Source organism: Rhopalosiphum maidis, chromosome 2, assembly GCF_003676215.2.
Source record: "Rhopalosiphum maidis isolate BTI-1 chromosome 2, ASM367621v3, whole genome shotgun sequence".
NCBI lineage: Eukaryota > Metazoa > Arthropoda > Insecta > Hemiptera > Aphididae > Rhopalosiphum > Rhopalosiphum maidis.
In genome coordinates, this window is record NC_040878.1 from 37472375 (window position 1) to 37489226 (window position 16852).

The 16852-nt window shown below is 27.9% G+C and overlaps 2 protein-coding genes across 2 annotated transcripts in view; both read right to left on the bottom strand.

The window, feature by feature from the left end:
* Window positions 1-1515: 1515 nt before the first annotated feature.
* On the bottom strand, window positions 1516-7087 carry LOC113553491 (lipase member H-B-like). Its single transcript, XM_026956846.1, has 7 exons — window positions 6791-7087; window positions 6264-6483; window positions 5644-5795; window positions 4855-5106; window positions 3881-4096; window positions 2943-3099; window positions 1516-1745 (listed from the first exon to the last, which is right to left on the bottom strand). The coding sequence occupies exons 1-7, from the start codon at window positions 6861-6863 to the stop codon at window positions 1676-1678; spliced, it is 1140 nt and encodes a 379-aa protein (XP_026812647.1). The 5' UTR covers window positions 6864-7087; the 3' UTR covers window positions 1516-1675.
* A 7702-nt stretch (window positions 7088-14789) lies between these two features.
* The window catches only part of LOC113553539 (transcriptional coactivator YAP1), a 36873-nt gene continuing 34810 nt past the window's right edge, over window positions 14790-16852 (bottom strand). The window contains exon 7 of the mRNA XM_026956907.1: window positions 14790-16849. Within this exon, the coding sequence (XP_026812708.1) occupies window positions 16757-16849 (93 nt within the window). The 3' untranslated portion in view covers window positions 14790-16756. The remainder of the gene's footprint in view (window positions 16850-16852) is intronic.

Consider the following 16852-nt stretch of genomic DNA (forward strand, 5'->3'; position numbering starts at 1 on the left):
GTATTTGCCATCCTTCAGAGTAATCACCTTTTACATTAAATCAAAAAAAACCTAGTATTCTCAATGAAATATTGGTCTAAAATTGCCGCCCTAGGCAATTGCCTACTTTGCCTGACGCTAAATCCATCACCGATTATATAGGCATATTGTGAACGATAATTGACGATATTCTCGAAAATCCTTGCCAATACAACGCAATCGCAATCACGTACGGTTTTCTTATTACACGTATAAATTGGAAAAATGCGCACATGTGAAACTATCAATTAATTTAAATAATAAAGGTAATTCGAAACGTGCAATATGTAAAGGCGAGAATACGCGTCCGTGTGCAACAGTCCTGATTTCTTTGTAAAATATTGAAGAAGTTTATCGTTTATTCATATTCGACAATTAAAACGGTAATATTGTCAAAATGTAATTCAATTTTGGGTGGGTTATTAAACTGCAGTATAGGTATTGGGTGTTATGTATACGGTATACCTACTATAATCACTTACTAATTTAAAATATAACTAATTTTAAAATACAAAATTGTCGACCCGAAAAACTAGACGTCCTTTAGTCGGATAGATGGCTTTTTTATGTTGTCTCACGCTAAATTTATCGTCGATCGAAGATTATATTTATGTGGATGTGCCGCCCGATATGCGGTATACGGTTGAATTTTCTATACACTGTGAATGATAACAGAAATCAAAGACTAAGTAGTAGGTGTGTAAAACCGGGTTTAAACTACACTACAGTATTACACACTAAACTATAATATCGTGTCTCTACTGTCTCTCCAGTCTCCAATAGTCCAACGCCGCATCAGTCGGATGCGATGCAGAATGCACTTATGTGTATTTAATTTGTATCCTAACAAGTGGGTAACAAAATGTTTGTAACACCTTATCTGAAAATATTCAGCTCTGCGTCTTTACACAACACCGTGTGGTGTATAATTAATAATTATTAATATAAACAACATGGAGAAAAGTGTATTGATAGGTGTACCCATACCTATTAAAAAAGTTAAACTAAATGGGCATTTAAGTCTAAAAATTTGAATCTTTTGTCGGTAATCGGTATAAGACACTAAATGTTTAGATAGTGTATACAGCTAATAAGTGCTTTATATGTCTATTTCCGCTATTTAACTCGCCGTTGTTCGCACGATGTGAATTTCGGCACGTCATTTTCATTTTTAATCGCGATATGTATACTGTAATGCGCTGTTTTTGACTACTGCGACTAATTTTTTTTTTAAATAATAAAATATTCTTGAGTGGCTGAGTTGCTGACATGTGGATAATTGTCACCAGCTTCAAGTTTGTGATAATATCATACTTAGGTCCGTTTCACAGCCTCGTGTTTTTCGATTTAAATCTAAGTTCACGAACATACAAATTTTGCAAATTTTGCCGTCGGTGCAAATTATGAAACTGCCGGCGCATATACGAACTTATATACAATATAAATTGAAAAACTATAATTTATAGATAGTTATATATAATTGAATATATACATAAATATTTAAAAACTGTTTATTAATTCGACATAAATCTTAAAAATATCATAAGCATACATATATTAGTTTAAATTAGAATGAGACAATAGTAATCAAACTTAACAAACTGCACATAAATATAAAAAATCGTATTTACGTAAGAGTGTAAATTGTTTATGTTTTTCATGGTGTGACTGTCGACATTCCATAAGGGGCAACGTCGTTGGTCTCCAGGTAAAAAAGTCCATTTGCTCTGAAAAATATTGATGACAACAAAATGTATGAATGAAATGTACATTTTATAAATAGTTAAAGCGCATGTATAAATAATATTTTATATAGTTATTACGTACAACGTTACAAATGTTTAATGGCTTGTCTCACTCTCAATATTAGTAGGCATAATATATTTGCATTTTGTCAACAATTATTATTATTATTCGTCCCCCCTATATAATGTAATATATATGTGCCTAATGCTGCCGTAATATACATGGTATCCTGTGCTCATCATTTAATTGTTTTATTATTCATTTAATGTTAACATAATGTACCTTTATAATTTCAAATACGATTAACTACATTAAGATACTAAAAAAATGGAGTGATAATAATTCGATGACCCCATACGTAAAGGAATTAGGTAATTGTTATAAAGTTAATTCATAAGTACCTGTGGTTTGAAAATTTATTTTGATTTCTAGAAATAATGGTTTTTTTTTTTAAATTAAATTTATTGGCCAGATAATTGAAAACCATACAAAACACTTGAAAATACATTTGTGTAGTACAAAGTATGAATGTATATAGTTTGCATTGTATTCAAACAATTATTTAATTTATAATTACTAAATCTTTGTTTAATTTCTTTCACATATTTTTTAAAATCAATATTCTTGACTTGACTTATATTAATTTTTTATCTATTTGCGCGAGTATCAAAAATATGATAGACAGATTGGAAGTTAAACGTTGAAGCATATAACTTAAACTTTAAAGAACTAAACTTACTATATAAGTAAATACCTAAGACAAGTACAAAAATTAAAATTTAAAAAAAGATTACAATCCGAAAAATCATATGAATGCAGACAATGCAGTACTTCCCATAGTTATATTTTATTTCAACAGAATATATTTTCTGCAAAATTGTAAGTACAAATATTTATCAACCTATTATTACTGTCTTATAAATTCTTAAAATCTTTCAAATTTTGATAATATTACCAGTTGTTCCAGTTGAGAACTTCAGTAAGCAATTTACAATATTTGTTTACAAGCAAAAACTACCTATTTCAGTATTTCACTCCACTCGATTTTAAAGAGCATTATATAGGCAACTTATTCGTTAGTTTTAATTTTCCATAACAAAATAATACTTGTGGTCATCTTACTAGTTCGTATACTTAAGTCAATCAATAATATTGAACGTTACAAGCCGTGTTCTTACTTTGGATCTGCGTCATGTCCCATAGGACTTTTATTATTATTTTTACATTCGCCACTCGTATACTCATCCCACGAAGGACATTCTGTAGCTATCAAGGAGTATCTATGGTAAATGGAATCTGTGTAAAATTGATGCGATCTTGAATGGCTGCAACCGACTGTAAATTATCCATCACACGTTTAATTCATATTATTATATGTTATGATTAGGATACGGATTTGAATGCAAATTGCATTTCTTTCTGAATATCTTAGGGAACATTGCTTTTCAAACACAGGATTCATTTCATATATTAAAGAATGAAAAAAAAATGTAACATTTATTTTGCATTTTAAAAACTTTATTACTTTTTAGAAAATTTTTTGATATTTTTAATGCATTTTTAAGTTTTTAAGTAATTTTTTTACATAAGAATGGATAAAATCTGATTAGAAATTTAATTAAAATTAATTCTAAAAGAATAAAATTAAATATTTTTCATTTTGTCTGATCGTACTTCTATTTTTATTATTTTGTTATATTTTTGCTATTAATTTTTTGGTAATAATTTTCAAGTTAAAAAGAAGATTACGTGAATAATAAGATGATATGAATAATTAATAAAAATAAGAATTTATATAATAACAAAACAAATTTTTTTGATGTCAAAAATAATTTTAACAGCGGTTTTTAAAAAAAAAATATGTTTGTGGATGCATTAAATCGTATTATTGAAAGGCATTTTTGTTTTGTTTTTTAAAGCATTTAAATCCGTTCCCTAGATATGATCTATGACAAGAAACTCGCATAAATTGTCTACCAGTTCAAATAATTTGTCCTACAAAATTACAAATAAATGAATACTATGCTTTTAATTATTGTTTTGAGTGCAAATTTCCAAACACAAGTTTATTTTCTACCATTTGCATAAAAAATAATTGACCATTGTACGAACTTACTGAGGTTTACAAACGCGCTCGGCTTATATGATTCTAAACATCCCGGCTGAGGGGGTTTCCCTTCGTTTGGATAAAAATCGGCATGTCCTAAGGGTTTTGAGTATCCAGCTGTCCCACTTGCCGTATGTATCACGTCTACAAATGTTGCATCAGTACTGTCTAAACGGTCTGAACGCAATGACACGTACTCGAATCCAGGACCAGCTGGGTCTAAACCTGAATTTAGTAGTAGAATAAAAATTAAATGAGTAAAAGAATATAAGGTGAAATAGTAAGTAATTGAAATATATCATACTAAGTACAAGGTACATTATTGATGCATGCAGTTATTATTTTAGCGCATGAATGGCAAAATATTTATTTTAATTTTCATAATTATTACGTGTTAATAGGTATATGTGTAATACCATTGATTATATACACAAATACAATATATGTATATATTAACAAATAGTAATTTCAAACGCAATACAAATTCGTTTCATAATAAATTCGACAACAATTTCGAAAAATGTAGGTATTTTAATATGTTTGTAAATTATTTTGCTTAATCTAAGTGATGTTATGTAATTTTGTTTAAATAGATTTTTATACATATTAACGCATTTGCTGTTAAATAAATCAATACGAAAACATTCTTAACTATGAAGAAAAAATTATTTAAAAATAAAGTGCTCTCACGCAGTTACACTCTCTACCAGGATTATCATTTGATTCATATTATGAATTTCATTATTATATTTTATTATATATAATATAACTATAAATTTAAAAAAATTATAAATTCATCTTTTGAAGTTTATCCCCATGTTTGATCAAAAAATAATTGTGTCTAATATACTCTATATTTAAGATTTTTATTTTTACATATTTCATTGTTTTTTAACGTATTAAGTTTCAAAACTTGCCTTGGCTATTACTTTTTTATTACCATAGAGAATTATTAAGATTATTTAACATTAAGACGTATATACCTGTAATTCTGCCAATGTCCCCAAGGCTGAACGCAGCACCACATGCCCCGGACACATGCGCACCGAGACTATGGCCAATAATATGAATATCAGATGGGTCAATCACCGCAAGGTTAACAAAATTTTCCAACAATTTGGCGATTATTGAACCCACCTGAACGGTTAAATAGGCCGGCATTGGGTACAGTAAGTTTTTTGCCACTCGATTCCAGTCTGCAGTGATAATATTGAATCCTCCAATATCCACGTATGCTAAATAGGTATTAAAAAAAAAAAAAAAAAAAAAAAAAAATATTTTGCATTAAAAATAATGTTTTATAAGATTTCATAATATTTAACAGCGTTTTCGTTACTATATAAGCTACAGTCTGCAGATTACTATATTTTACAATTTGTATCCGAATTAATAAGAATTTGTGAGACTTAAAAAAATTTGAACATCTGAAAACCTATAAACCTGAATTTTTAATTCTATTCGTTAATTTTACCTAAATATTTCTTGATGCTGAGATTTGATTTTGTTTAGTAATTATTATTGACCAGTATAAAATGTCATATATATTTAAATTTGGAAGGGTATTATAAACCGTTATTGGTACATTCAACTATTTAAGTAGATATTTTGTAATTAAAATAAACAAAAATAAAGTTAATTATTTTAATATTGATTGAATTTATATTATTTCCCTCATTGAATCTCGGGTCATATATTATGTCAATTAGACTATAAATCATATAATCAAAGATAAATAATTTACGGTTTTGATTAAATTTTTTATTTGTTATTACCGGTTTTTATAGCAAACACTCCTTTGTCGTCTTCATCTGATCCACGCCATCCATGCGTTATGACTTTTAAAGGTTTACCCCTAATCCAATGTTCGATTATTTGTTTCTCATTGCCAAATTCAAATATTATTGATTTATTATTTCCAAGGTCTCTAAAATAAATAAAATATATTATAAAATATCATAATTTTAATTGTACTTTTAAGAGTTTTAACTATTATAGTTACTACACACAAAACACCAGATAAAATAAAAAATTATAGATTTTCGCAACCCAATGGTTTCAGTGAAATAAAGCACAATGATTAATTTAATACAAATTGATTTTAGAAAAAAAAATTGAAAAAAATGTTTGGCTAATAAGGCATAATGAATACATTATAATATAATATATATATATACAGCCTATATAACTTTACATATAGAGGATGGAGTGGCCGAGCGGGCTACGACGTCGGTTCTGACGGGCAACTGTGTTTATATGGGCGAGGTCGCCCCCCCCCAATTAGGCACGGGAGAAACCTACGGGTGCTCAACTATATAGAAATTTTGCCAAATAGGCATCCGAACTTAGGCCTTCTGGCCTACTCCTGGACATACGAAAAAAAAATGTTACATACGAGTTCCAATAAACAAAATCTAAACTGGTGCCATCGACAAATAATGATCGATCGTCTAAATCTCCAGGCTGATCGATGTCTTCACTTCTGACCGCGTTGTCTTGAAAAACCGGGGCGTTGTCTTGAAAAACCGGGGCGTTGTCTTGAAAAGCCGGGGCGTTGTAATTTTCGGCCGGCTTATTACTGGTCAAACTTTGCCAAATGGATCTCAAAATACGAGCTAAATGTTGTAAAGGGTTTGACATCATTAAAAAAAAAAAATTACTTAATATAGAAGAATGTATGTTATTAACGTATAATATTTTATTACTACCAAAAAAACAAAATCAATATAATATAAACTGTGCTGCGATGATGATTTATTTAGGGTGAAATGAGTAATAACATCTATTACATCTATTTCATCTTTTAGGAGCTAATAATATATTTGATAATTTCGCGTGAATTTAAACATTTATCTATACTAACGATTAGACAAATTCAAATCCTAATTTATTCCTAACAGTAGGTTATTTATGTATACGAACCATTGATCGGCTTGATCTCAAACAGCAGGAGCAGCGGTAAAACGATTGCAGTAATAGTTGTTACGAATTTCATTTCCAGGATATATTGTATAGGATATGAGAATACCTAACCTATGTACGCGTACTATCCCAGTACACGTTTATATTACAAAATATATATTATGATGTGGTGGATAAACCGACTATAAGTCTGCAAGAATTGCCAGTCGATAAAGTAAAACGACCGCGGTACACCTGCAGGGAGTTAAATTGTATTTCGTTATTTGTTTAACTATTGCAGTCGGCGATTGTTTTGAATTTTGTCGGTGTGTTGCTAGAAATGGGTAGAGGTGAGGGGTAATGAATAAATTTAGACATATTTATATATATTGCCGCATGCAATAGCAATTAGACGACAACAATAATCGTATAATTCGTAACCATAATCAAATAATCACATTTTATATGATTGTCCGAATGCTCGGCCACTTGTTGACTTATCACATGTGCATAGGGAAATTAACGTGTCGGTTAATAGGTATATAAACTTGTGTATAATTATATATACGATTTATAATCGTCAGGTATATATTTGTTTTAATTTTTAATTGCCATTAATACTCGACATTAACTGCAATTATATATACAAATGTAAATTTACACCTATGCAAAACCACTTTATCCTTTCGTTTAAATTAAATGCAATGCCCTGCGTACAATATCAACACCAGAGCAATAATAATGTATAAGTATGTGTAGAGTGTAAATTATGTAGAAATATTTGGTGAAGAAGTGCCTAAGAATAAACAATGACTATTATCATCTATAATTAATTTAATGAAATAAAACACCTACATTTACAAATTATATTAATTTTAATTAGGTGTCTAATGTCTATCTACTATATATTATCATAATATAGATTGAAGGTATACCTAGCTACGTTTTTTTGTATTCTGCAGTATTTTACTATGCACATATAGTGGCGTTAATTTTATAGTAAATACACATATTTAATTTACCAGTGACTTCGATACATTTCCAAACAGGCCGAACAGCTGTGAAGTTATAGGTAAAGGTTTAATGGTTCATTTTTACGATTGTATTTCAATTGTGTTATTTCTTGAATTTAATTGTTATATAATATTATTAAATTAAACAATATTATTATATATTTATTTGCTTATGGTTTTATTAAAATTAAAAAATTAGGTATAAAATGTTTCCTTTTTCATCCTTTGATAGACAGATGTATGGTTAAAATGTAATACCTATATAATATGCTATATTTTCTATTTTTCTATGAGTCCTATGGAAAAGGTATACCATATTATACGACCTGTATCCGATCCGTAAATCCAACATTGTGGCCACGGGAAAATATTTTTTATATTCTATAGTTTCAATCACTAATGTTGGCTACTGATTTGTCTACTCATACTATACATTATTTACATAAAAACAGTTGAAAAATTGAATTGAAATTAATATAATATATTATATTCATCTTAAAATGGGTACAAAATAAATTAAAAATTAATATTTTTTTAGTATTTTTTTATTGTTCTTATCGTCAATTACGCTGCTAATCAGACTTATGAAAACGTGTCATGGAGTTATCGTTGTTATGTCGTTCAATTGTAAAAATGACGTTATCGTTTTATCCTCTTGCACGAATACTAAATCGTTATCCATTGCTATAGATATCAATTTAGTTGTTAGTATACATTGTGTATTGTGCAAGTTTGCATGTTTAAAATAAAACAGAAATTGACTCGTATTTTTTCATAAAATGGTTAAATAAAGGTATGTTCAGACGTGCAATGTAATATGGAGATAATATTTACTATAAATAATAGCTTAATGCCTAATGGTAAAAATTAAAAACTAAAAATATGTTTGGTACTTATAGCTGTTAATATACCTATACATTTGTAATATATTTTACACATATCTAATACAGCCGGGTGGAAAATAAATTACAAATTTGTGGAGTTAGCCGTGCTTATAATCTACCCTTGAAAAGAATATACAGATACAAAAATATAAGGACTTGTTCCTAATTGAAGACTATACTAAAAAACAATACGACAATACTACAGTATTCTATACAATACGACTACTGCACAGGTTATCGAGCAAAATCCTAGTCGTCGACATTCAGAGAAGAACTACGACTATCTCAAAGAAACCACCGACCGAATAGAATCAGCAAAATACGTGATCCAGAACAATACCAATAGATTCGCAGTACCATCACAATAACAACCAACATAACGTTATCCCTATATCAATTGCGGAAATCCGGTGAACAACGTCTTATGAACTCATTACCTATATATATACTTACCTATATATATACTTACCTATATGTATATATAGATATATATATTGAAATATTTTTTGACTAAAACATCGTGTACATTATTAATCAATATACCTAATTTTAGATAGGTATACTAAAATTATAATGCTATTTTAAATGTATGTTGGTACTTATTATATATTATTGCTAATATGCATCATCAGCATAAACTGTTATTATATTAACGTGTATTATTGTTATATATTAGGTACAAACTTATTAACTTCAAAGTATTCAATTAAATTTGGATTATACTTAATAACCGTATGTGTTGGCCTGTGATAACGATTAACGATACTATACTATATTAAGATAAGCACATACCTATTGTTAAAATTAAGCTAATTTTGCCGAGTAAAACTATAATTAAATGGATATATTTAGATAATAGCAAAAATAATGCAATTATTGCCAATTAAATAAAATATCCTTTTTATGAAAAAATTATGCAGGCCTATCAGTTTATCAAATATCACTTTTCATGATCACATTACATACATAATTAAGATTGTGTGCCAATGAAATTAATGAATCTACCGCGGGGCGTTGCATACAAATAGCGCTGGCGAACAATCATATCGACAGCAATGTGTGGGGCGTGGTCATGTGTCGTCTACATTTATCCAATCACAAATAACACAGAAGGATGCGATGTAATAAACACATTTTCATATAAAACAACTAGTTGTGAATCGCCAATTCAGTCAGTATACTCACAATTCTCCTCAAGGTTTGTTATTTTAAAAGACCGATGAAAACGCGGGAACCTCATTAACTTCATATTATTACAGTCTATTACAGCACTAGGAATTAAGAGCCACTTAATTATCTATAAAATATGCTTTAAATTAATCTGAAATTACTCTAAATAACGTAAAATTATCATTGTGTATGAAAGATGATGGTTTAACTATTTCAGTCATACATAGAACGGGGATTTTTTAAAACTTCAATTTCTACGTTTAATTTTATATTATTTAGAAATACAATAAGATTTCGAAAATCATTTGGATCCAACTTCGTCGAAATTTAAACTTCAAAACGTTCTTCAAAAGAGTGCAAAAAGAAATTTCTGTAAATTGGCTGAATAGTTTTTCAATATTTTAATTTTATGTCGTCAATATAAGGGTGCTTAAATTTAACTTAGGAAATTTTTCTTATTTTTAACTATAAATAATAACTTCTTAAAAAATTAAAAATATTAAAACACTATCCATCCAATGCACCTCATTTATAATATATGAATATATTAGTGGCGTGGGGTCAGAGCCGTCAGACTGCAGAGGGGCGGAGTGGCTGGTCTGGAAATGGCAATTTTCCATATACCTATACCATATTATGGCCTAGTGGCCTGGTCATTTTATGTTAAATTTTATTTATAAAATTAGTAATAGTAAATATTAGTATGTATGAATAAGTATCAGATATATAAAATTAAAAAATACCAAATTCATATTGATATCAAATAGTTAAAACATTATCTCGACGTCAGTGGATATTTTTATAATAAAATACCTGAGTGGCGTGTGGTCTCAGGTAAAACCCAGCAGAAATAATTACTAAGAAATTATAAATTATTGATATGGCGCATTGACACTGTGAAGGCCGTAACAAAAAAAAAAATTTCCGGGGGGGGGGTCCAAAATTTTTTTTATTTATAAACGTTGAAAATGTATAGTCAATAAACTATATTCATCACTAAAATATTTGTATTTTTAAAAATTTTGGGGGGTAGGGGGGGGGGGTGCCGATCCCTGGACCCTCCTACCAGTTACGGCCTTGGACATTGTACCTTTTGACACATGACAATTGTTTATCTGTAGAATGGTGACGAATATAGCAATAACTAATCTAATAATAACTATCAATATCTACAATACCTACATAGTATTGTTATTAGTCCCATTGGGGTCATTGACTATTTTGTTATTTATATAAATAAATAATATCTGTAATAAACCCAAACAATATGTAAGTGACTGAAAATGAAGATCTATAGACTCTATTACCGGCGGTTTTCAACCGGTGTGCCGTGAAAAATCTGTTAATAGTTCTATTAGTATGTATTTATATGTATATATATATAAAATATGCTTCTCATATTGTATGGACTGGTGTGCCGCGAAAATGTTGTAGGAAATTAAGTGTGCCGCATGGTTAAAAAGATTGAAAACTTTAAACTACTTCTCTAGGGAGTAGGTACTTATGATGTGAAACCATATAAAAAGTCTTGTACAAATTGTGTAATATGTTGTTATAATGTATTAATTAAATATTATTTATTGGAAAATGCTTACCCTACATTAACCCTAGAGTACACGCTTCACAGTCAAAAATACCGGGCTCTTAGAATTTTGTTCATTGCTTCAAAAATACGAAATATTAATCTAACCCAACCTAGGTACTTTTTAATTAGGTGATAAACTAAAATTAGATACAAATCCCAATTGTATATAATTTGATGCCTGTACTATAGAAGGGTTCAAAGTTTATTATGTATTGAAAAAACTATCTAAAAGATTGTGTGAGTGGTATGCTGTGATATAAGGCATATAAATCTTATATTTAATAAAATTCATATGAAAATTTAAATTGTTTGTATTAAGTATCAATAAAAGCATTTGACAATTTTTATTTATTTAAGAGCAATAAAATGATGATTATTTCAATTTATCGAATTTTAAATGATATATTTTAATACACGGTCAAAAAGACCGTGTACGTAGAATCTCGTGAATATTTTTAATGCGTGTAATTTTAGGGTTAACTATAGCATATCAGTACATTTTAACCCTACCTGTTACGCAAGTTGCTAGTGAAAGGTCATTTTCAACATTGAAATATTTGAAAAACAGACAAAAAAATCCAATGATCAATGAAGACATTGAATCTTTTATGCTAATAGCCATAGAATGGAATTAGATAACAATATTATTATAAATGCAGTTGGTAAGAAATCTTAACTGTTAGGTAACTAAATTATTATTATAAATGTATACATATTTTTTATATGTAATTTCTTTTGTATAATTTTTAATATTTTATCATATTGCTAACAATAATTTATATATTTATTTATTATAAATGTATTTGTTAAATATATTAAATATGACCTACTATACTTAAGAACAAGAAATTTTTTTTTGGTGATTTAATTGGTAAAAGGTAATAAATTTCAATCTTCCGGCCTAAATTTGAGAGCAAGAAGCATAAATCAGAGCAAGCGAGATAAGTAGTGCCGCGTGCTCAATTAGAAAACAAATAAACAATTATATTTTATTTATAATATAAATTGGTAATATTATATATATATATATATAATTATGTATCATGTTATAATGTGGGTTTTTTAAGATTTAATAGACTTTGTTAATTTGTTATATTAGAAACGGATATTCTGATACCCAACACTAACTGGGATTTTTGTTTAGTGCTTACCAATCTTCAAATAAGTACCCACTGTACGTCGCTGGTATTCATAATCTATTTTATAAAAAATATATGGTAGAACTGGTAGGTCCTTTTTCCTTAAACTAAACTAGAGAATCAAGATGAGTACGAAATATTTTTGTTAGATATACCTAGAAACCTAGGACCTAGGTACTTACTTTATACGAGCTAAAAGACGGAAGAGAAAACAAACAATGTTGGTGTGGCGCCCCTTAATTATTTCACCTAATCAATAATAATTATAATTTAAAATCAATGTTATTACGTCCAATACTTCAATAATGACTAATATAGATGCCATTATGCCAGTATACTACGAATTTTTTCTAATAATAAAATAATAATCAGCACACTGCAGATATAAAGTATAAACTATAAGTATAATACTTTATACCTGTAAATGAGCATTAAAAAAAAAAGTAAATATTTTAATATAATACTGAAAATACCATTATACATTATAAATATTATAATATGTAGGCACTACCTACTCTATAAAAAAACGTATCACACTAAAATTTAATGTAAATAATATTGAGATATTGTGTACCTATATAGGTAATAGGTATAACCTATATATAGTATATACATATATATTATAAATATTTAAAATTCGGGACCTTAGATGTTAAACATTAGGTCATTATTAAATATTTAAAAAATATTTTAATAACAATTAAACATTAATTACAGTCATTATATACTATATAGTCAACCATTAACCATTTAAACAAATATGTAAGTATAATTTGTAATTTAACTTTATAATCCAGTTTAGATGTGAATAATTTAAATGTTTTATTTTTGTTTAGGACAGAAATCAAATAGGTATTACCTATTATGTATAATTAATTAATAATACGCATTTATTGTATACTTAGCATAAAATAGTTATCCATCATATTTATAATATTATATTACTTAATAGTTTTTTTTTATTTGTATAAACGTTGATATTACCTAAATTATTTTACTCTTGCCATTAACCTTACAAGAACACTTAAGCTAATTATAATTTATATATTTTCCCTTTATTTAATATTTACATTATCAACATTATGATTTAAAATTCCATTATTTATAAACACATTTCAAAAAAAAATAATATTTACGTGATTGGTGGCGTGGTAGCACACGTAAAACGGGAAGATCTGAATTTTTAACCGACTGTAATTTACCAGTGAAGTCCTGCTATTATTTTATTAATATTACATTATATTTATAATATTAACGCGATCGAAATAATCAATAAGAGATTTAGATAATTGTCCACGAACGAGTTGCATGTGGTTTGCAAACTATTAAAGTTTAATAAGCTTATAGTTATTTAACATATAGTTATAGCATCAATCATTACCATACTATACCAGGTATTTGCTGTATTAACAATATATTACTACATTAGTATGTAGTTATGTAGTCAATATACATAGTAATTTCAGTGGCGTTGCCTGAATAATAAAAATGCAACACGTTCACCGGGTTCACTGCCGCTTCGTAGTTGTATTTCAGGCATACGTTCGTGATGAAATTTAAATTCTTCCCGGTATCAATATCTTTTACTGGTTGTATTGTAATTTTTGTAATATATATTAAACCGAAAATAAAATATTTTAAAAACATCAATATGACTTAAAAACACGAATATAGGTAGTTTTAAATCTGAACGGATTACGCATTAAGAATAGAAAAATACATTTATTTGTAATATATATTATATAAATTTGTTTAACATTACAAAAATAGGCACATAATTCTCCAACGTATATATTATTTATATATATATATATATATATTTATAATTTAGATGCCAGACATGTATAATATACGGTATATTTTCGGCACAAACAAAGTAATATATAACATAATATATAATAGGCATATTGCTAAAACGATATATTCGCGGTTTGGCGAAGTATTCTTTCATCGTCTGCAGTCTATACTTATACATTATATGATTTAATTTTTATACACAATTAATAATAATATCGTTTCTTATCATGGTCGGATTATTTTCTTCTTTTTTTATTATTATTATTAGATAAATATATAGGGCTGGATTGCACACACATTTACATACAATTTTACAACTACTAATAATAAAAATGTACATAATATACGACACAATTGATATAATAATTTATATAAAGAACAAACAGTCTTAATATTATTAATATATGTTTTAAAATTAAAACGTAGATTTTAGAGTTAGTAAAAAAAAACATAGGTATATAATAATTCATTTAAACGATGTCAAAAAGAACAATTAGTGATCAACTAAGTATATAATTTCAAAGCTCTATTTTTAAAATTTTTTTTTTATTTTAACTAACCTTATTACTTAATTATAAATTTTTGAAATATATTATGAACAACATACAATTAATTTAAACTTAACACGTAAAAGAAGTACAGCTTTAATATAGTTAATCGAAATAATATTCCAACTTCACAGTTGAGCAAATTTAACTAAAAATAATAATTTTATGAATGTATATATATTTATTTATATATTAGAACAACAACTTCGCATCTATAAGCCCATGCCTGATGGCAGTTTTTTGTTGTTTTTTTAATCTTATTATAATTATTTTCATAATTAATATTATTATTTACAGTTGATTCGTAATAAAAACATCAACCTAACCTAAACAGCTATACTATTACAAAATGATTCACGAAGCACAAGAATAAATTTTATACGAACAAATTTAAGTGTGCTATTGTAAAAGTAAAGGGGTAGGGGATGGGAGATTTATAACTCGCTGCCGTATGGCGCTCCACTCTAGGTGGATGAATACGCTCGTAGCGAGAACTTAAGTACGATTGTCATTTGCAACTCTATAATTTAAAAATATATTATGAGAACAAAAATACATAATAATATAAACTTAATACTGTCAACAAGATAAATAAAACGTTTCCGCGCATTCAACATATATTCAACAAATAAGGACGGTTACATAAATATTGCTTAAGTTTTTTAAGGCACTCGTTGTTTTGATCAGTACGAAAAATTGTTATCGTATTATTAATAAACGTTATTTAAACGCAAATACACAACACACACAATTTGTCATATTTATTTAAATTAAAAATATGTATAACTACATATATTACACGCAGGGTAATTATTTTAACGCAAATCGTTCAATATTGGTTTGAAAAATTTAATACATAATATGTATTCGCATTTGATACACGTATAGACGATAACGGCAATTATAATAATGTAAATTCATTGAAACCTATAGTCATATATACCTATATTCTATTAATTTATTTGTAGTTTGAATTTGTTTATTATAAAAGTCTATGGACATCAAAAATGTATGAATATGTTTGAACGTTTTGGAGATTTGTACGGAGTATCTGCAGAAATCGTGTTGTACCTATTTTTATAGAGACGCGTAGAAAAATATATATTAAAAATAATCACCTTACATATGTATATACTGCGTGAAAAGATAATTTATAAACACAAATGTTTATATATAATATATCGTGTTGTATATGTTTGAAGTGAAAAAATGTTATACCCTGTAAAATTTAACCCTTTTAATTTTGGCAGTGAACGAAAATAAAAAATAAAACGATAGTTATATTGAAGTTTCCGTCAATATAAATGGACTGTCCACTACTATTATAATATACGATCAGCCAAATAATTCGTTTAAATGCTTGTTTTGCGTGGTATTGGAGCGGCGGTGTTTTCAACCACGGCGTTTCGACATTTAGACTCCAAGCGATATCGGAGTTTTTTTTTTATTTTATAATCCGACTCGCCAGTGCTTACGCGCATTGGTCTTTAATAACAATAATGTTTATTATAATCTATACAAACCTAAATCGGAACAATCGATAATCGGTTACGTGACATACGTGCAATAACGCCGACGCGCCGGGGTGATACTCTACAGTCTACATTATATTAGTACAATAATAATATAGTATAACGTCATACACAGTTTTTCACACGTCATTCAACACACATACATACGTTCATATTTCTTAGACTAGGTTAATATGACAAACATATTTTGTGCACACGTACGCGCACACACAAAATAAATATATATAATTTTTAAACTTCTTAATGAGGGTGACATTAAAAAAAAAAAAAAAGAAAAAAGAAAAAACTTAGAAAAACAGTTAATGTGCGAGACGTGTTTTTAAAGCCAAGTCAAAATCGATCCTGGTTTATTGTTCGGGTCGATCAACAATTGTACTTCGTCCAGTATGTCATTACCAAATTCGTCCCCTAACTA

Coding starts and splice junctions, on each gene's coding strand:
- LOC113553491 (XM_026956846.1), bottom strand. CDS start 6,863: ATGAAATTCGTAACAACTATTACTGCAATCGTTTTACCGCTGCTCCTG. Junction 4,097..4,854: donor GGACATTGGCAGAATTACAG/GTATATACGTCT, acceptor TACTAAATTCAG/GTTTAGACCCAGCTGGTCCT. Junction 3,100..3,880: donor GAGCGCGTTTGTAAACCTCA/GTAAGTTCGTAC, acceptor GATAATTTACAG/TCGGTTGCAGCCATTCAAGA.